This window comes from Egretta garzetta, unplaced genomic scaffold, assembly GCF_000687185.1.
Source record: "Egretta garzetta isolate BGI_Z169 unplaced genomic scaffold, ASM68718v1 scaffold30, whole genome shotgun sequence".
Taxonomy (NCBI): Eukaryota; Metazoa; Chordata; class Aves; order Pelecaniformes; family Ardeidae; genus Egretta; species Egretta garzetta.
This window is the reverse complement of record NW_009258383.1, coordinates 7,765,614-7,788,261: the sequence shown is the minus strand read 5'-3', so window position 1 is coordinate 7,788,261 and position 22,648 is coordinate 7,765,614. Positions and strand designations below refer to the sequence as shown.

The following is a 22,648-nucleotide window of genomic DNA, read 5'->3' as shown; positions in this document are numbered from 1 at the left end:
TGTAATAAATATTTATTAGGACAGAAAAAGAGACAGAGCAAGAATGTTTCTTTCACCTAATTGTATAAGAGATACATCCTGCTTAGCTCTGAAAATCTGCTATTTAGGTGCCCTCTGCTAACTGATTTCTGTTTTTAAGTTCCTACATCTCCTCACATTTTCTGTAAAGGAGCCCAAATGTTCAACAAAAGGCCTATGATTTACAGCTCTTAAAAATTAGAAGTTGCAGCACCGATTACTGCAATATTTAAATCCATCTTACGTAATTTTATTTACCTCTTATTTTTACAGGTAAAGCCAGATAGTATCACAGTCATAGGCAGTTATGTAAGTGAAAGACCTGGCCCTAATAACCTGCTTTGCAATAAATACAATAATTATATTTACATATTTCTTCAGCATGGAAACACTGAACTGATCCCACAACATGTGGAACAGTTTCTTCTGTACAGCTGTTCTTCACCCTTGCCCAAATGTGAGAAGACTTCTGCTCCAGTGTTACATGGCCTGGATAGGGAACAGAAATCTGTGCATATGCAGACTCCTCTGAAAAAAACCTACAAAGTTTTCCTCCCTGAGCCCTTCCTGCACTGCAGAACTTTCACCAAAGGAATTTCAAAGGCAACCTTTGGCAGAGATCCCTTGAGAGTTGCTCTGCACAGGGGTTGGGATGAGGCACACCTGGTAAAAAAAAAAAAAAAAGAAAAAAAAATTCCTTTCAAGATGTATTTGTCTTGGGTACATGCAGGACTCCAGGAACAGCATCTCTCTGAGCTTTTTATTCAGCAAGGAAATTCTGCCCTTTCAGTTCTACTCCATGAAATCCTCCCATTGCTAGAAAGTATGTGGAAATAACTGCTAACAACTCCATGTGGAGATAACTGCTAACAACTCTTTTCTTTGGCCTTGTCGTCTTAATTACGCTCATTTAATAACTGAAAATTATAGTGGTTTTTCATCAATAGATTTCTTGATAGTCTAGCACAGAAAGGAAAAAGGCCATTACAAACTCCATTAATATTCTAACATGCAATTATAAGATTATAATCGACTAATGTGGTAACCCTGCAAGCGCTACAGCTGAAGGAAACAGAACAAAGACGAGTGATTTTCTCACCCACAAGAATGCAAACGAGACACCTTATAGTTTAATTGCAAGCACTTCCAGAAATTCATTATGATTTTGGAAATTTACTAAAATACCTAGTACCAAAGCATTCTTCCTAGTACAAGAAATTAAGTTTTCAACCATCTATTATTAGAGCTGTTCATAAACAGTTCATGCCATGCAGTACAATATGCCTGAACATTTTCCGAAGTAAATTTCTAATACAGGCACTGAAATTCGTATTTAGAGACCTAATTAAACGCCTGACTTTCATATGTACTTGCCACCTGCAGCTTCTATTCAGTTCGCTGTCATTTAAGTACCTGGCTTCAGGCAGCCAAGATTGAAAACTGCAGTTTGAAGAACATTATGCGTATCTCACAACATTGCTGAAGAGTCCTCCTCCTACCCTCTGCCATTCTTGGGCAAAACCCCTGCTGATTTTCTACCTGGGCCTGAGGAAAACACTGGGCCAAACGCTCAGTTGGTGCAAAGCAGCTTAAGCTATACTGAAATCCAAGCCATGCATGTTTTGTCTGAGTACAGGTTGCATAATTAAGTCCTTTAAATGGAAATTTGCATCAAGAAAAAGGACTGTCCTTAATGAAGGAAATACACTCAGTAATTAGAAAGAAAACAGGATGCCTGGTTTCGACAGCTTGAAACTGGCTCCCTGCAGAGCAAGGGGTTTGTACTTTGTATCCACATTCATAGCCCATCAAAAATCTTAATTAAACAGTATAATGATTAATAAAACTTCCACTCCTCAGATGTGACAGCTGTTGCCATGAAACACACATGAGCATGCGTAGTATTTTCCTCCTTTGAGTCTGTGTCCGACAAACTCTTCCTGGTCAAGATGTGAAGACCCAAATTATGTTCTTGCTGACACCTGCATACATCCAAAACCGTTCCAGTGAAGAAGTGCATTTTTTTTCCTGAGGAGTAAATTTGACCCATAGTTTCAAAGCAGCTGAGAAAGTTGTCTCTTCACCTAAGTAGCTTATGCAACTACAGCTAGTAGTTTTTCTATTTGCTGCCCATTAGCTTTCTTGAGTCCTTGCATTCTCATGAACATGTAATTAACTTCTCTGTGTCTGTTTGCACAGCTGAGTCTTTGCGCTGGGAACTGGTACAATTTCCACTGTCCTCACCCATTTCTCAGTGCATTCATTTTTCTTTGTATGTGACTGTTCAATACCGCCTCTGCCCTGGGACTGAAATTAATTTCTAGTGTTTATTTCACTAAACTCCCTGGAAGCTTGTCCATTTTCTTCCAACTGCCTCAATTTAGATAATAAAAGATACAACTTTGGCTTACCTAGTCCCAAAGCCACACATACTTTGGCCTAAAGTGACTTCATTAGTGTATTTTCATATTGGGCATTTTCTTGCTCGTGAACAGGACAGGCTGGATCATAAGGGTTACATGCAATTCGTAGCATATGAATTCATAGCATTTGAGTAAAACTGTGTACAAGCTACACAATTAAACAACTGTTTATTTCCTAACAAATGCCTGGAATTTGATTACCCTCCTCCTCTTCCTCCTGTGTCACCCTCACTCCCACTGTGTGCCTCCACTCCTCTGTATACAAAACAAATAAACCTCTCCTTAGCATGTCTTGACCTCATAATACAACCAAAAGCAAGGGAACAAGAAGAAATGCAAATGTTACAAGAGCAGCAGTATCAATTTTTGCTTTTACAGAGGTGTGATGGCAGATCCTACTCTTGCTGGCTCTGGGAAGGGAGCAGGTACCAAACCAGTGGGATATGTGCTGCTCTTTGAGCCCTATGCAATGATCCATGTGACAGGATCAGAGATCACAGGAACTTGCCTAGCTCCTTCAGAGAAGCATGCCCTTGCGCTGTCAAACCCATTTATGCTAGTCACAAGTCACAGCAAGCCCTAGTTTTTGCTCACTGTGCTCTGTGCTGCCCTTGAAAATTATCTTTGTTCTGTAGCAAATAATTTTTAGGGGCTTGAATTTAACAATTATCCATATGCCCAGACACTTATCCAGCTAATTTAAGGTTTACCGGAGCTTGACGTTGTGGTGAGGTTTGCATTATTTGGGTCTCTAGAGAAGCAGCCTCTGTAACTTGCATTTGTGATGGACTCTTCTTACTCTCTGTGCTCTCGAGATTTTTATCCACATGACTGAGTTAGCGCTGTGCAGTGCTACCAGTCCCCTTCCACTTACAGAGGTAGAAAGGTGTGACTGGCTGTAATAGGATCAAACCATTCCCATACTTCAGAGTGTAGTATTTATTCACACCACAGGCAAAAACAATCATCGCTGAACACAATGGCATTGGCATTCAGGAATTCTCAGAATTAAGCATTTCTAAGGAGCTTGAAAGAAAAAGGAGGGAGGAGAAAGGCAGCGTTATCAGAAAGGAGGAAGAGGTTCCCTCTGTTGCTCAACATTTAAACTAGCTAAATATTTACACAAGTATTTTATGAGAAGTGAGTTTGCACTCGCCTGTTGTAGGGCCACGAGAACTCTAATAAAACCAGGCACACAACAGCTGCAAATGCTGAGGTAAACAAAAGTCATGGCACTTTTTACTTAAAGGCAGAATAGTAATTTCAAAGATGCATACTAACATGATCCCTCATTTTCATGTGGTTTTAGACCTCAGCAGTCACATTTCTGAGGTTTCATTGTTTCAGCCATGACATCAAAAACCTATACAAAAATGAAACAAAAGCCAAAACCCTCAGCAGTAAAAACTGCAGCATTCACAGGCTACCAAGGTTCCAGTTTCAAGGGAGTAATTTGTGGGGAAACAATAAAATAGTCCTAAGAATCAGACAGTTTTGACTGCATAGAAAACAAACCATCCTGAAAAGTGTTAGCTGAACACTTTGTGGTTGAGTAGAAGGGACAGATGCAGGCTCAATACTTAGTTTAGTTAAAACTCAGTTTATCTTACTTTTTCATTGGCTCTTATACCCTGCAGACAGTCACAGCTGCCTGAGATACTTAAAATCTATCATGGGGAGGTAAGTCTGTGTAGTCAGAACAGCACTGTCAATCTAAAAATCTTTTAGAGTATCTAATATTTCAAATTACACAAAGATAGTAGAACAAGTATACTAAGACTTTCTCTTGCTCTCCTACTTCATCTCCACAGGTATGATACAAGTTCAAGGTGTTGGTGCGTTACACATGGAGGATTGGATGCTTTGCATCTTTCCCTTGGGTGACTCAGAACTGAATGTCTGTGTTTCCTGCAATCAGCTTCATCTTGCTGAACAGCTAGAAAACTTCACAAAATCAGACATGTCCAATTCATTGTTTCCCCAGCTTGCCATTACTCTGAAAGCAGAGGCACAGCTTACACATTCACTTGCCAAACAGTGGACGGTAACTTCACTGGAGAAAGGAAACAGGGTACCTCAGTCACTCACTCATCCCGCTCGCCATTTCCCACAATGCTGAATAATGAGATTGTGGAAAATTATTTTTAAAATTTAGCTTCCTCGGTTTGCTTCTCTTCAGAATTAGAGTGGAGATTCCAACTACCATTAGAAAATTGTCCATCCTGAGCACAGCTACCTGTTACGGTGGCTGCTCTCTTGGGTATGCAAACACGGTGCCGCAAGATCTCTGCTTACCATTGCAAGCAGTCAGAAGGACAAGCACCAGTGTCAGCGTAGTCAGTCCCAAGGGGTTTCCGACAGGGTTAACAACTGACCATAGAAGATTTTGATCCTAGGTTAGCTTTGAAACCATGCATTTAGTGTTCCTTTTGGTTAAAGGAAAAAATAAAAGAAGCGTAGTTAGCTCTAACCCTAACTTGGTCACTCTAGAGAGACCAAACAGCAGCACTAAGACCTATTTTTGAATTGGTCCCATGCAGATGAAAAACTTCCTGCAACACAATTTGAACATTCAGACCTAAGATTCAGCAGAATGAGTAGCTCTATTCAGCTGTTTACGTGTGAAAATCAGAGCAGAGTTAGCATTTGGTTAATTTTACTATGGGCAGCTGCCACTGTGGACACCAGTCACAGTTACTAAGCAGCAGTTTGTCCATCGTGGTCAGTTTATTTTTTAAATTCCAAGGCACCAACCCTCTACAGCACTTCTTATTTAAATCTGCCAGTCAGTACCTCACCTAAAGTGCAAACACAGAGGTGAAACTACCTTCTACGTGCTTGCACAGTAAGTTTCTGCCTCATCTTCACAGTCAAAGAGTTCTAGTGATTCCTGCAGCATCTTATGAGAGCTTCTCTGCACCCACAGCAGGTCTGAGCTTTCCAGACACTGTTTTCGGAGAGTGAGCACAGGACGGTCATTGTGCATTCCCAAGTAGCCCCTGGTCACTACAGCAGATGAAAAAAGGGCTCGCCACTGTCAAAACTACTCACATACCCAGCTTCTAGCCACTCTTCTTTCCTAGGGCAAGTGAGCCGTATCATGCTGGCCTGCCACAGCAATTCATCCAGCCCTACGGCATGCTCCAGCCATCTGTCTCTCATGGGCAAATTGTTCAAGCAGAGCCATCCTGTTCCCAGGTCCTTGCTGAAAATGGTAGTTGGGAGCAGGCAATCGCCCTTGTCAGACTAGTTCACCTCACCCGTGTCTCCCCAGCTCCCAGTGGGCAAGTGGGCTGGCCAGGAAATGCCAGCCCAGCACAGCCACAGCAGCCCCTGCTCATCCCACCATGGAAGAGGAGAAGCCTGGAAGGGTTTGTTGAATCAGCCTGTGCGTCTTCCTTCAGCGGTGGGGTGTAGTCTTGCTTTACCATCTGGGAGTCACGACCGTGTTTACAGAGCAGGGATAAGATCACTATCTGCTCTTTGCGTTGGTACTCGTGGTGGGTATGTTAGCCCCTGCCTGGTAAACACTTTTTGGCAGCAACTGCACAAGTAAGTTAAGCCACTGATATGGAAGCAGATGTCCTTCTAGCTCACAGGAGAGGAATTAATTTCTGACATTGATCAGAGGAGATGATTTTAAGAAATCTCATTCTGATTTTAGTGACATATCAGGTGACAAAACGAATATTAAAAGTATGTAATACTTTTTGCTAGAAAATAAATCAACCTTTTTTCTAAGAAATCTGAAGATGGAAAACAATCCATCCTTCCTGATGTGGAGGGAAGAAACAAGCACAATGGTAGTTTCAGAGCAGTCAGCCTGGGCAAGTGGCACAGCAAGCTAAGAGACAATTTCGTGGCAGCAAGGAGATATCAAAATGAAGAACACCAGGAACCGGACACAACTTGAGCTGGTATAGGGATTAACAGTTTTTACATGTTTGTGAGGTTAACCATTCTCCTGGCTTATTAGCAGCATGTTTCAGAGCTTGGACTGGGACAGCCACAGCTGAGCTGCCAACCCCATTATGTGAGCAGCACTTCTGAAAGCAAGGCTACCCAGCAGGATGCAGGCTAGAAGTTAAGCCCTGGCTGCTGGCAAACTCACTCAGATCAGGCTCATTACAGTGGTGGCAATAAAAGTCATGAACCTACTTGCATTAACTACCCATTTTTCTTCCCTCTATATTCACAATCTAAAAGAAAAAGCAGAAACTTCTTCATACACTGCTGAGCAAGTGAAGAAAAGATTTATTCCCTGATACAATAACAATGCACTACAGGATCAAAATGCAGTCTTGGCATTTTTCCTGCTCTCAATCACGTGTCAAGGTTGCTACAAAACAACAGTTGCACACAGCTGAAAAAGTCTGGCAAACAGATGCAGGGGTGAGGCCAGCTTATCCGGGCTGCTCATAGCCCATCAGGGGGACGAGGCAGTCGGCCATCCCTGCGGCGGGCCCGTGTCCTTGCGGTGCTGGCACACGAGCCTGACTTTGCATCTGCATCCGTACCTTAGTCGGACAAGAGGTGCAAAGTGCAGCTGTTCTGATCAGTGCTCCCAGCTCACATGCGACCTTTCGGGAAGCCTCGTGCAGAGCGGTAACTCCGGGATGGGCTCAGCAGTAGGAGGCTGCTGCCAGGGGACTGTGCCAGCAGGTTCCCACAGTGCCACCCAGCCACGGCCTGCAGCGGGCTGCAACCCAATACTGTGATTCAAATAAGGAGCTGGAGGTTGGGTTCTAATTGTCAACCTGTGCTCTTTTCATAAAAGTTACAGGTGTAGAATACGTGCCACATCAGAGCTGTTGCGAGAAGTCTGTGCAAGGAAGTAAAAAGCCAGGCAGAGGATTGTTTGTCACTGAATCCCTGGTGGCACAGGTTTTCTTGCCCGATAAGTGACCACAAGTGGGTCACGTGAGGAGTGCAGAATGAATATTGAGGTCACACGCTAGCGAAACTGAACCAGTGGGAATCGACTGAAAAGTGTCCCCGGTGGAGACGGTGCCTTAACATACACAATTTGTTGCAACTCAGTGCACAACATCTGAAACACCGCTGGTGCTGCAATTCCAGCTGCCAGCTGGGGCATGAAATAGCAGGTGAGATTGGTGGGGGAAGGGGGGATGGGTTTCAAAGAATGTGCCATCCTGCTCAGCATGCTGTTCTCTTCTCTGCAAGTCCAACTTAGCCATAAAACAGTTCATGTCAATTTAATCAGAGTCTTGGCCTGGATGGTATTTCAAGAGCAGAAAGTTCTTGTTGCCAGGCAGAGGATTGTTTGTTTTTTTTTTTTTTCCTTCAAAAATCTCTGCTGTACTGGGTGCCACCTCCCTTACTTCTGAGCACAGTCGCATCTGTACTCACAGCCACAGGAAAAAAGCCTTTGCAAGCAGATGGACAGGTCATCCAAAAGCATCACCACAGCTAGCATGGCTGAGGGCTGGTGGCTCAGCACCTGGCATCTTTTGCTGCTTCGGCAATAACTAGCTATACTCATGTGACACAACCGAGTGTAAGCACCACCAAAAATAATGGCATACCTACATGCTCCAGCATTACTTCCTGAAGTTAATATGAAGTACAAGTTAATATTCTAACTGTACATTCCCCTTTTTATTGAAGCACTGCTTTATAACCCTGCTTCCTTCTCCCTTCTTTTTAGAACAGAAAAAGCTTAATTTAGCATGCAAATGCCAAGTGGTTTTGATTATTATGTGGCCTCCAAAAACTCAGTGCTTGATAATTTTTTCAAGATCTGAAAACTCCATAAGTAGGGAAATTTTTTTTTGCATTCAACTTCGATCAGCTCAATTCTGAAATCTGAATTCTATTTTTTTGAATAAATGGTTAGACTTTCTAAACATATGAGGAAGGGGGTCACTAGGGTTACTAGAGGCTAGGTGCGTGAGAGTTTGTAGTAGAAGGAGTGATGCCAAGTGCTGTGCTTGGCCCAATGCATCTCCATGCAATTTGCTACATTTGTTGACATCCTAGACACAGTAATTCTATGTACTTCCTCTTGTTTGGTGCTGTCCCACCTTGATGCTGCTCTTTCCTCATACAGAGCAGCAGGTAGTGTGGTTCAGGTACGAGCTCTGCTGTTAATTCAGTCACCCTACAGCTAATTCAAAAAAAGCAAACATTTAGGTCTTAAAAAGGTATTCTCATATGATTGATTATCTCAGACTTTACTTCCCAATAAACTTAATACTGCTTGGATAAGAAGTATAAAGTGGCCTACCATAACCTAAATCTGAGTTCCTGGAGTCCTTGAAGAACATCAGGTTTGAGCCCCATCCTATTCAGCTCCTGAGGTGTAAATGCATTTTGTTCACAGCTATGTCAGTAACTGGTATGCATATGACAATACCTCTATGAGCTGGTCTGGTTCACTCCCTTCTTCCACGGTAATTAATTTAGACCTTCCATTTCGTTCGTTGTCCCGAATGCCAACAGCAACTTGAGTAGCCTTCAGCCGTTCGTATTTATTGCATGATGAGCCACACCACTGATAGATTTCCTAAAAGAATTAAAAGCACAAACATTAGCAATAGGTTCAGCACTGAACAAAATTATGAAATTAATATTTAATTATCTTAATGGGCCTAAACCACCAGAACACCAGTGAAGCTACATCTTTTGGAAATACTTTCCAGAAGAGATTTGCTAAGTCACCTAGATGTCTGTAATCATTGTGGTTTAGCTGCAGCTGGCAACTAAGCACCACACAGTTGCTTGCTAAGCCTCCCCCACAGTGGGATAGGGGAGAGCATCAGAAGAGCAAACTCATAAGAAAACTCATGGGTTGAAATAAGAATAGTTTAATAATTGAAATAAAATAATAATAATAGAATAACTGTAACAAAAAGGAAAACAATGAGAGAGAAACAAAACACAGGACAAAACAAGTGATGCAACTGCTCACCACCCACCAACCACTGCTCAGCCTGTCCCCCAGCAGCAATAGCTGCCCCCCCCAGCCAACTCCCCCCAGTTTATATACTGAGTGTGACATCATACGGTGTGGGACATTCCTTTGGCCAGCTGGGGTCAGCTGTCCTGGCTGTGCCCCCTCCCAGCTTCTTGTGCACCTGGCAGAGCCTGGGAAGCTGAAAAAGTCCTTGACTGGTTCAAGCACTACTTAGCAACAACTGAAAACATCAGTTATCAACATTCTTCTCGTACTAAATCTAAAACACAGCACTATGCCAGCTACTAGGAAGAAAATTAACTCTATCCCAGCCAAAACCAGGGCAGTAATATGCAAAATATTTATGTAATGTAATTTAGCATCCACATATCAGGAGATCGCTCAACCTCAGAATAGTCAGAGTTTTGGTTTGATTGAATTTTATCCCAAATACAGATATCTTCAGTGATCCAAAGAACCTGAAACTCCTATACTTGCTACTGAAAATTTTTATTTTATATCTGGCTGTTCCTCTTATATGCTATTTCAGCGGTGCTGGTTCTCATCCGTGGCAAGAAACAAAGCAATTTCAAAATCTCAAGGAAAACACTGACTGTATCTGCTACTCAAAGGTAAAGTTAGATCTCTCAATCCAGTTTTTATTTGGGTGACTTTTTTCTGTGTAATATTTGTCACACACTCAGCTGCATCAAACCACAAAACCAGCTCAAGCACAAACAGATGACATAGGTGCTTTCAACAAAAACTTGGAAGTTTTTTCCTCAGTGTTCAGCTGATCAATGCTCATAAAACTTTAACAACCTCAGATTAATGCAAACCCTTCCACCTGGAATTATCACAAGTGCCTTTATAAATTGCTTCTAAAGATTTACAGATCAAGAATACACAGTTTTTCTGGTCAGTTAAACCACCAAGTTTCTCCCCAGCAGAACATGGACACATACCTGGTCCTCCTTCCTACCTCAGGAACTGACCAAAATAAAGCCAAGAGACACACCTGTAAAAGATGCCTCCATTCAGGAAACGAAGCAGCTAGGAGCAAGCTAGGAGTAATCCACCCCATCACGATTACCACCTTTACAAGGAGCTCCTCAGACACTGCAGCAACAGCTCTTTGTGCTGATGAGCAAGCTCTGGTGGCAGAAGCCCACTCCTAGATACCCTCTTACGGGCCTTCAAGGCCTTTCTCTCATCTGGCTGAATAGGTAGTGAAGAGGTATGCCCTGCACATGACAGGGAAAGTGCAATTCAATCAGAATAGAGCATGTTCCCAAGGCACCTCTCAGGAAGGAGCACCACCAGAACCAGCCTCCTAACAGAACAGGTCACCCAATCCAGACCAAGGCCCCCAGTTTTGGCAAGTCCCATTATTCATCCTGAACACAAAGCATTTCAGAATAAAGAATTAGATTTCAGTCTTGATGAAAATTACAAAGAAGAGGCAGAACATAAGCTACAGAGCAGCTAGAGGCGGAGCTGGAAGGAGCTAGTCAAAGGAAATTAATCGGCTTGGCTGGTTGCTTTATTTCCCCCCTCCTTTCTTCTGGAAGAAAGTAATTTGATTCTTCTTCACATGATTCTATCAAATAGCCCAAATAGTACAGCAATGAAGGTACATAGTCATTTTCAACTTCAAAAAAGGTTGAACTGGTCTGTGTTCATCTACAATGCAAATAACAAGGATTTACTCATAGGCCTCACTGAGTAAATTACTGGGGTCTTAGTGTTATGATGTTTATAAAATAAAACTCAGATTTCAGATGAAAACCTGTTTCATTCAGAAAAAGCATTTTAGGCTACTTCTGCTGACCGCTATTGTTATTTAATAGTGCTTGAAATCGTGGCTTGAGACAAATGAGAAATAAAGTATAGCTTCTCAGTACTAGCACACACAAACTTTCAGAAGACAGCTAAGGTTGATGCCATCTGCATGAGAAACAGTGCTAGTCACGTCTGATATTTACTTTTCGCCATCTTGGACACAAAAACCCACCCCAAACTCAGTGATCTTGCAGCCAAGTTCCCTTCCCTTCGGAAGCATCCGTCAAAGACAAAGTTCTAAGCTTATGTCAGGATTACACAGATTTCCAGAACTGGAACCCTTTCAACTTGCAGATATTGCTCAATGAAAGCTGTGAGGTTTTGAGCTTCCCTTTACCCACTTGACTGTAGGCTTAAGACAAGGAAAAAAAAATCTGCTTCTAAGTTTAAATACTGTCAGCTTACTAAGTATCTAGAACCTGGAGACATCCTTGGCTTCAGGTCTGAACCTTATCTTAAAACTGACTTTCAACATTTCCACAGGAAAAGAAAATATCTGTGCATACTTGGGGAAACATCATTTTCTAAAAAATTAATGAAAGACTGCCTTGAGTGCATAGAAAGTCAAAAGTTTCAATTTGAGCAGATTTTTTTAATATAGTTATTATAGCCATGCACTGCCTTAGCCATCTTCTCCCAAATTTTGGGACACTTCCTAAAACAGACTCCTTTAGTTTCTCAGAATTTCAGCACTCAAACTTACTCATTCTCATCTTGGCCTACCTCCAACTAATTGAGCTTATTTGAAATTATGTGAGAAAATAGGAGTCACTAGAGATAAAGCAGCAATAAATAGCAATTCTTTATTTCCCACAGTCTATAGAAGCAATAAGGAAGAGGAAGACAACATATATAGAGCTGAAGAGGTTAGGCAGATGCTGCTGTCGTGGTTTAACCCAGCAGGCAGCTAAACACCACACAACCGATTGCTCACTCCCCCGCAGAGGGATGGAGGAAAGAATGGGAAAAGAGGTAAAACTCATGGATTGAGATAAGGACAATGTAGACAGAAAAGGAAGTTACAATAATAATAATGATGAAAGAATATACAAAACAAGTGATGCACAAGGCAATTGCTCACCACCCACTGACAAATGCCCAGCCTGTTCCCAAGCAGTGGTCCCCCCACCCTCCCCAGAGGTTTGGTGTTTTGTTTTGTTTTTCAGTTTCAGCTGTACATGTTAGCCATCTTTTGGTAACCGGCCATGTAACCTCAAACGAGTATTCGCATCTACTAAATGTATTTACTGTACTGACCACAAAGGATGTCATGAGACTTAAACTGTCATTGCAAATTACAGAGACCTTTACTTCTCAGACAATAAATTCACATTTTCTTTTCTTAGCATCTCCTAAAGGTCCCACTGCACAGTGAGCCCTAGCTACCCCACATTCACAGCATATTCTCCCCATCTGCCTTCAATCAGCAAGTGACTAAACTGAGCTCTCCAACAGTCCTCAGGTTCTAGCCTTCAAATCAGCCTGAGGAAGGAGAAAGGCCTTTGAAAATCTACAATAATGGATTTCAGATTTTTTGATTTGCAGACTTCATTGTTTTCCTTATGGAGTCCATATTCCTAAACTACAGAAACATTCCCAGAAAATAATATGGCCTAAATATTTTTTTCCTGAACTAAAATAAATAAATATGAAATTTTGTTAGCTGTAACCTTGAGAAACCTTGTGTAGTAAGGTTCTCTCCTGCCACATAAAAAACTCCAACTTGAATCAACAAGCAGTGTCTGAAGACATCCCTGATCTGGAGTTTGCGTGGACGAGCCATACCATTCCTACAAGCTCCATCTTCCCTGGTTATTTAAAAAAACTCAATTGATTTTAAAAGCTAGAGAAATAAGAATCTGCCTCTTTTCAGCACTAGAGAATAGAGACAGTTATTCTTTATTAAAACCCTGAAAGCTAAACTTCACATACTGTATAATCTAGTACAAGGAAGTGAGCAGCCACAAGTCATGAAAGCGTCCCAAAGTATATAACATTTTCCTGTATTTACTAAGAGTACCAAACAAATATCTTAAGCATTCACTGCTACAAGCTTTCAGGAACTTAGATTTAGTTTTCTGTTCTGAAATCAAGTCATCTTCTCTATTTTTAAATGTATCTAATTTTGAGGCCTCATGGCAGAAGTTCAACTGGATTTTTACAAGTTTGTTTTCCTGATCTAACTTTCCCATTTCAATCTCCAGGCAGATTGGGTTTTTAACAATTTAAAGCCAGAAAAAAATATTTTTAAAAGTTAAAGTAACTTCTTGGCAAGGCTAATATTTAGATCTTGATTTACCTGAAATACAGTCAGCTAGTTATCTAACCATGTCCAACAGACCACTGAGCATTTGGCTTGTATTTTATTATTCATGTTATTTATTTTTAGACACACATACACACATATATATAAAGTGCTCAGCTAGGGCCATAATATGGTATTTAGCTTTAGCTCACTCAGTGCTTTCACAATTTCTTAGCTGTGCTACACCTTCACTATTTTTAGGCTTGTTTTGCTAGCCTTATTTTGAATTGGCGGGCTGACAAAAAATGTTTCCATTAAAATGAAAATAGACTTCAAGTGTTCACTCCCCTCAAAAAAACCCAAAAAATAACTTCATTCATCAGTAATTCCTGTGCCAAGCCCAGTTTATTTTCAGAAGTTTGTACTAGCAGTATTTTTTTTTAATCTCTTTAACAGAGTTTGAGGGAGATACTATGGAGGAGAGCAGCTATTCTGCTACCTGATATTAATGGTTGTTGGTATCAATACACTTGTTGGATCGCAGTAGGGCGATTAAGCAGCCGAGGGTGAGAAAACGTCTTGAATAATCACAATGACCACCCTAGAGCTCCTGAGGGAGTTTGGGAAGGCAAAACAGGTCTGTGCCATGCTCACTGTGGTCATAGCAAGGTCTCTCCTCATCTGCACGCTTTGGGGTTGCAGTTTGGTCTTCTAGTTATAGAGCAGCAGGATTCACTGCTTTTATTTCTGATAGCTTCTGGCCTGCAGAGTGACCTTAAGGAAGTCACATGAGATTTCTGCAGCACATTAAAAATGACCCAACATTTAGCTTATATACAGAAGTGTGTGGCAGGATGACTATGCATGGCTCATGTGTAACTGAGTAAGAGCACCTTGGCACTTTCCCCTGTACAGAGAGGGATTGTGAAAAGACACCTCCTGCCTTCCTGCTCCAGCCCCAAATGGCACACAGAGCAAGAGAAGGAAAAGCAAACAAAAAAATTAGCTTATTTCAGAAGTGACATAAAACCCCCAGATTTTCCCTTCTAACACATAGCCACCTCTGTATTCAACTGGCAGCCTGCTCAATGTAGAAGCAAATGAAAATATACTCTGCATCCTGGTGTCTTTCCTGTGAATCTTAGCCAGGACAATGAAAGCAAAAGCCAAGAAGCTTAAATCTGTGAAGAACTCACAGTTTTGTTCTAGTTAAAAACACATCCTGAACATACAAGTGTTTTAAACCTATATCTTTTTTGAAATGCCTAGTAACTATAGCCCCATACTGTAATTGTTGATTTGCATTCTCTTACATGAAGAGAGATTAAAAAGCTAAACAAGTTATATGGGTTTCAAAACTAATTTGAAGCAAATTTGTTGCAAAACTTCAATTTTGGTAGAAAATAACAGTGAAATGTGTAAGAGGTTAAGTCTCACTAATCTTAAAACACTAAATAAAAATTTAAGCTTTCATTAAAGAAAGACTTTAAGCCAAGTTTCACAAGCTGGCGTGCCTCCATTCTTTGTTGGCAGGCCCTGATGCTCCCTAAACCTGTCTACCTTTGCCCGCATCTACACCAGAACATGCTCCCAGAATGTAATTGCACCTCAATTAGAAAAATTACCACTCTTAGTTGAGTCAGCTAAATCTATAGTGTGGATCCTGGCATGTCAACATGACGTTACTTATGCTGACTTAATGTATGTCAGTCAGGATATTGTCTTCTGTTCCTATAAAACACAACATTAGGTACAGAGGCATGGCTATGAAGCAGAGCATCTTAGCGCAAAAAAAGGCCTTCAGCTAAATCTGCTCACCCATGTGAAACACCATACTACTTTCTCTTTACCCCTACAATTCATACAAAATGGCCAAAAGCGTAGAAAGAAGCTTTGTGAAGTTACTACAGCCTTAATTTCTCTCTTCCCTTAGGCTAAACTGCTTCTGTTTATTAGATAGAAGCAGATCAGAGCCTGGGCAAATCACCACATCACAGACAGCCACTGTAGTGGTTTCACAGTGGGTAGGTAGAAGAAGGGCTGATGAGGCTTGTAAAGAAAGGTGGGTCAGGAGGAGAGGAGCTGTGATGCAGAAGTGCCCGAAAGAGCCTGCACTCCTAATGCTCATACGTGAGTGAACCAAAGATACCACTTCTTGAGGGAAGCAGGAAAAAAATTACAAAAGCTAGAGGCAGATTGAGCATGCACGAATGTTGGCAAAGCTTTTATACATATCTTATGCTACTATCAAAAGAATTGACATACTCTCAGCTGAGACTCCATTAATTCTCTTCATGGTCATTAATAAACAGCTGTTCTGATAAGGCAAGAGTTCATTTTCACTGAAACTGTTCTTTGTTAAAATCTAGTCTTTTAAATTAAATCTAAGATTTAAAGGAAAAATGCCAATACAGAATACAAATAGACTTGAAAAAAGTTTATATATAAACAGCAAACAACAGAAATGCTTCCAATGCCTTCAGTTATCAGTGAAGTATTTCTAAAACAAATGCACATTACCTTGGTGTTTGTAATTCAAAGAACAGGGCTTTGGAAATAAAATGGAGAGCCCTAAACCAGGACTGTGGTGGGGGGGGAGTTTTTTTTTTTTTTTTTTTTTTAAGTAAAAAAAGGAGTGCTAAATCAAGAAAACAAAAGTCAAAATGGTAGGGAAAACTGAACAGTAACACTGAATAAAAGTGACTAGGATATAGCACTTTTTGTCAGTTCACTGACATTCAGATTTTTTAGGAACCTATATATACATTAAGAAGAATGTTTGGATTGAACCAGGTTAATATAGGCTTCTAGAGACATTTTTTTCCTTAAATTATTCAAAGTTTTTTTCCTGTCTTGACTGTTGAATTTTTGATACAGGCAGGGAAAAGAAAAAAAATAATTTAATGTATTCATCAAATCTGCCTTTTACATTTGTTGAAACTGTAATACAGTGAACCATTGAGAGTTGTGGAGTTTTGATAACCCCAAACAAGCTCTGAATTCATTCAGCCAGAATGCTGCCGAGGCCACCACGAGCCTGGCCCTTGTAGAGTTACAACAGGGTCTTTGTAACCAGTCTTGGAGTCTCCCATTTGATTCAACTGGAACAAATTGTCAGAATAAAAATAAGTACCACAGTCATACACTTACTACATTCATTTTTCTCCTCACACCTGTTTTGCTAGTATATTTTAGGAATAGCTGTTGCTACACCACAGTGCATTAAGGGACGAGTACCAGGAAGATATTCACTCTAAATAACAGCAGCTCAAGCAGCAAAACATCTGGATTTCCTACAGCATCAGGAATCCGTTTCAGCCACTTTTCTGCATACAAGTAGGGGCGAGGGGAACCTTTCCAGTCCACAGACTCTGAAGGAAAACTACATACCCTGAATACTCTAACTGAAGTGGGGGGCAGGCGGGGGGAAAGGCTTAATATTTATTTTTCTTCATCTGATGACCTTGGGACTATAACAATTTCCAGAATGCTGGAGTTCACACTGCTGGAACTGTAAAAATAACTGGTTCACAGATTTATAGAAAAATGAAATGCTTGCTTACTAAGATACACTGTGCATAGATCTAACCACATTTTTAAGGTGTTAACAAATCCACAAAGTTAATAAAGAACTAAAGCAGTTTAGTTCTTCAAGCTCTGCTCTGTTTGGCAGCTCCCTGCTATAGCACGAGCAATAGTTTAACTCTCAGCTGGGGGAAACTGGGGAAGAGGTTAGGAGAAACCATGTGAAGGAAAAACATGGAAAAAGGACATGAGTAGTTGGTTGTTAGTGCCAGGGAAAGCAACTAGAAAGAGAAACTTAAAGTGATGAACTCCAACGTGCAAGAATCTGCTCTTCCAGTCCTGTTTATACCCAAGCGGTGACTTTATTAGAGCAATTAATATGCTTATTGTGAACTGGGTTCTCAACATGAAGAGAAGCAAAGCCACCTAGAAGAGATCGTGCAGGCAAGAAGGCAGGCAGATTACAGAAGCAAGCAAAACTACTAACTGTGTTTACGGTTGCAATGTGATGTTGAATCATACCCCACAGACACAGTCATAAAGCAAGTATCTGTCATCTTGGTCTTTTACTGTTAAAAAGCAGAAGTTTTTTTTGTAAACATAATTTAATCTATAGCAAGTTAATGGTTTTTATGAAAAGCAGCTGTCAAAAAAAAGCCAGCCTTTTTGCTTTGATGCATTTTTTCTAGTGTCTTTGTGCAAGACAGCAATCTTTTTCCTTTTGACATACCTATATGTCAGGAGTTCAGGTAGGAGCATACTGACAGATACATGATCACAACAGCTTTATTCAGTCTCATACTTTTGAGCTCTAACATCATAATTTTCACTTGTGATTCATGGAGCCCTTGAGAAGTACATGCATTGATTGCCGAATGGCACAAGAAGTTGTCTTTAAGCACACTGCAGGCCCTTAAATTTCAAACCAGCAACCCCTTGGCTGTTTATAAATCAGTTTATCAGCACCACTATAGGAATGGGAAGGATAGACAACTAAGTGCAGTTTATCATCAGTCTTCACTTAACTTGAGATACAGTTATCACCTCACTGTCTACATTCTTCCTTTGGGAAGGAGGGTAACATTTCATTAGCAGAACTTTGATTGTACTGACAAAACTTTCCAGCCTCAGTTAGGCCCAAGGTCAGAACTGCTTGATGCTTATCACACATACCCTCCTCCTTATTTTAACAACTGTCTCCTAATTTCTTCCAGGAGGCTGGGTGGTACGCAGCCCTCTCCCTGCCCTCTGCAGTCACTTGGCTCATAGCACTGCTGCTGCCTCCCAACAAGACAGAAGTCAGAGACAACCAGTCTATCTGAACAAACGCATAGAGAATATTTTTGCTTGTCACTAAGGATACAACTTTAGACAGCCTTCACCCAGCAGAGCTTCCCAAACTGAGCTGAGAAGCTTTCAATAAAATCAGCGGATCACTTCACGTAGCTTCACTATTCCCATTACTTCTGCTCCATGTTTTGATAAGTATGCAAATTAGCAACATGTCTCAACATTCACATTTTGTACATCACCAGTGTACACCAACATACATAGGGTGAACTTCACAATACTGTAAGTTTCCTTCCCATTTTAAGCCAAACACGAAGAATATTGACAAAAGAAATTAAAGTCTTTAGTACATCTTATCAGAAATATAAATATATAAGCTATATTAACATAAGCTTCTGGATAATACTAAAATAGCCTGGGAAACAGTGTGTATGTTATTCACTGAATGGCACAATGATTAATCTTTTTCCTTCCCTTTCACTGTCATTTTCCATGCCCTCTTGTGCTCCTTGCTGTTTTGAGAATGTGTCTTGGTGGTGGAGGAAGAAAGAGATGTGGCTTAGGGGAGGTGGCTGGAGGATGGGGTGATGCAGGGAGAGCTGCATCTGGAGGTAAAGGGGACAGCACAGCGCAACGCCAGGCAGTTTGTGGTCACCAAGAACTGCCTCTCAGGTGGGACACCAGGAAGAGCTCAGCACCCTCCAGCCAAAAGGACAGGATGGGAAGCGTGGCAGAAGACCATGGCTTCTGGGAGGGCTTGAGCACGCCTATGCTGGGTTAGGATGTGCTATGCAGAACCTGACAAGGTAAGGTGTGCTTTACTCCAGGCCTGTACAAAGCCTCCTCAGCAACTTGCTCTTGTCTTGCCTGTCCTGTCCCAAAGGCTCCCTTCCAGGGAGATTCCCAGGTTTGTCAAGGAGGTGTCATGGAAATCCCTTGTAGAAAAAAAAAATCCACCACCAAACCATAAATCAGGGTCTGGCACCCCAGGCACCCTCCTGAATCACTCATTGCACTGTAACATCAGTCTGGTGATCACAGTGCTCATGTCATGGTCTTACAGAAGACTGTTCAAATAAAAGGCCTTTGCACATTACCCACAGCTAATGACTCCCCTCATATCAGAGACAGCATTTTGTCTGCCATCTGCAGCTGTTTTCTGTTCCAGCCTGGAGAGTTCAAAGAAGGCAAGGTAAGACCTGGGCAGGGTATTTGAAGTGTTGTAAAAGTGGTTTAGCAACACACCTAAATATGAGGTAACCATCAGAACATGAACTGTGAATATGTGCACCTAGCTAGAAATAGACACAAACGCTTTTTACTTAAGGCATTATCACCAGGAGGGAAACCTTAGCGACTTTAATGAGTTTATTCCTGATAATTATTACCTTTCTCAATTTTCCCTTATCTGTTCAAGCCACAGGTCTAAAACACTGCTGTAACTGAGCTCAGTGGGAAAACAAAAGTGATTTTTCACTGCATTAGATAAGTGGCTTGATAAAATGTAACAGGAAATGGACTGCACAAGCAGTTTTGCAGTGGCATGGGGACCATTCTTCTCATTAGCTAAGACTGGGAACAGTAAGTCTTGGAAATTCCCTTATTTGACATGCTACAATAATTTGATATTAAAAGCACTGACCATAAGCTCATTATTTTATGCAATTACTGCCCATTATTCTCATAAAATGATTCAGTAGTGCCCTGCAATAAATCCCAAGAATCAAGAGCAATCCTATTCAAGATTCGTTTTATTTCAATTAAGTAAAGGAATCTACTTGAGCCAAAAATCTTTCTTTTTTAAAGGATCCTTAAATTCAATTAAGAGCTCCTGTAAAGACTCACTTATTTACAGTGGACCTTTACTCATGAAAAATTTCAATCTGAAATACAGTTATTTCAGCTTGAAATATACTTCTTGTAAAACTTGCTCAAGGTTTCCACTGTGACAGTGGATTTTCTACCACACCTATTCTCTACAGGCACTTCACTAGACTGACATATCTTCATCTTCAAGTGTGCCACACGTTGCCTTTTCATCTCCCACAAGAAAGGTCTGGTTTACATAACCTATGATGAAATTACTACAAATGTCTGGATGCTAAAACACTTTTTTCCTTAACTTGTTAATACATCCAAAAAAACCCATCCCTGGTATACCACTGACACAAGACCAAGAACTGCTATTAGTCATGTGATTTGACTGACATTTCCCATAGCGTGGTAAAGAAGAGATCTAGATGTTGTTCACATCTAATCTTTCTTCCTACAAAGGCACAGGGTTGCATTGCTGCTTGACCTCTGTCTTGTCAGACAGGAAATCAGAAACCAGAGTGATGTTACACTAAAAAAGAAAAAGGTTCACAATGTACGTTCAGTATTAGAAATCAAGACTTTAATGCCACATTACATTTAAATTGCTTAGTGACAGTGCTCTCCTCAACAAGTCTCATTAAAAGGGATGAACCCCAAGCTATACGTGTAACACCATTATATACCCATAGCGTGTTTCATCACTGTCATGTCTGCAGTGTGACCCAAGTAATTACTTTAGGTGAGCTGGATAACTGTGGCACAGTAAGAGCCAGGACAAGTCAAGTTCATGGGCATTCCACAGGGTGTCCATGGGAGGTTAACTCCAAACCAGAAAACTCAAGCCCTGTGACAGCCTGACTGCAAAAGCAGCACTTTCTATCAATGTTTAGTTCCAGCTTTCCCATCTCCCATAGGTTAACTCTGAAAGGGAATAGATAATTTGATATCTTCCATGTACCCTAAATACAAAGTAACATTGAGAGATAGCTGTTTCAATACTGATCACCTGGCTGTTTCAGATGATTAGACCATAGTAGCGTATGAGGAATGGGATAAAATTAGGAAAAACACTGGTTGTTCTATCTGAAGTCTGCTAAGCATGATGAAATTCTAAAAGAAATAATCAATATAGCTCCTTGATACCAATATCTTCAATTACCACACCAGGAGATACTTTTCAGAGGAAACAGCCAAACCCATAACAGGAGTTCAGAATAGCTCCTCTTCTAAAGAGCTCAGGGAACTCTTCTCTGAAATCTTGCTGAAGTAACTGACCACAAACTGCAGTTGCTGCCTTGCAGATAAGCTATTTTCTTTCACATGTTCTTCATTTTATACATGTCAGCATATGCATGGGAATAATTTCAAACTGATAACTAGCATATAACTAGCATGGACTACATCCCAGCCGCTACTTTTAGAATTAATTTTAAGACTTTTTGATACTTAGGTGACAGCACTATACTTCAAATCATCTGAAGCAAGCCAAATTATCTTATCTGTCCATATGCTTCCGTGTTAAGTCTCTCTACTTGCTTTCAGCAGAAAGCCGTGAAGTATGGGATCGCTTCTCAAGTGATCTCATGAAATACTTAAGTAATTTTACAACACATTGTATGACAAGTTTATTATGACAACCTCTTTTGCAGCTATTTCTTTAGGGTGATTTGTCACGATCAAAGTTTCATGAATATGAAGAAATGTTCTTAAGAGAAAGGTCTGATCTGTGTTCTGCTCTGAATCCTAGCACTGATCGCATTCAGATGGTGGATAGCGTCAAAGTCAGACAGGACTTACTGTCTACAGCTTAAGGTTCAAGCATCCGTAGTAAAAAATCCCAATGCCTTGAGTGGGAAAGCAAACTGTTTCCTGAAGGATAATCTATGCATACTTCAGAAAACATTTAGGGCAGTTTTGAACCTTCAAAGTGTCACGACACTAAAACTGATTTTCTAAAGCAGATTCTTTCTGTCAGTTTGGGTAAATGACAAAATCAGTTGTGCATTTTAGGGGATGGTTCAAGTCTTAGAATGAATGATGCTTCTCTTACTTTTCAATGTGTTTTGCTCTAGGAAAGACTTACGGTTCCGAGGTCAATAATGAAACAGTCTCCTCTGTTGAAGCTGGTCCAAGCTAGGGGGACTTCTGTGGCTCTCACAACCCTCCGGCCCTTGATGTGCAGAAGCCTCTGAGCACTCAGATCATTAGTAACAACGTGATTAAACCCAGAGGCAACCCCACCTGCCTGAATAAAACAAAACAACAAAGCAGCAAGTTTTATTTCAGTTTGATTTGTGCAAATTTGTTTTTGCTACAGCTGATGAGCTAGCAGGGTTAAATAGAGTTTATGCAGTGAGAGGTGAGCCAAAAATATACTGTTTAACAGTGCTGCCCACAGACCAGACAGATTTGGGGAACATTGCTGTTTCTGTGCTCTCAGATGTGAGCTTTTATTTGAGGGAGCAGATGTCGCCCTGCTTCAAAGGGTTTTCAGATGAATGGGGAAAGGGAAAGCACAGGATTTACCACACTTTCCTGATTCATCCAGAGGACAAGGTAATGCTGAACCACATT

At 40.9% G+C, this 22,648-nt stretch overlaps 1 protein-coding gene across 1 annotated transcript in view; it reads right to left on the bottom strand.

The window, feature by feature from the left end:
* Positions 1-22,648, bottom strand: part of SCIN (scinderin) — a 131,618-nt gene that overhangs the window by 24,300 nt on the left and 84,670 nt on the right. The window contains exons 3-4 of the mRNA XM_009642102.2: positions 22,158-22,319; positions 8,818-8,967 (exon numbers count right to left, since the gene is read on the bottom strand). Coding sequence (XP_009640397.2) covers positions 8,818-8,967; positions 22,158-22,319 — 312 coding nt within the window. The remainder of the gene's footprint in view (positions 1-8,817; positions 8,968-22,157; positions 22,320-22,648) is intronic.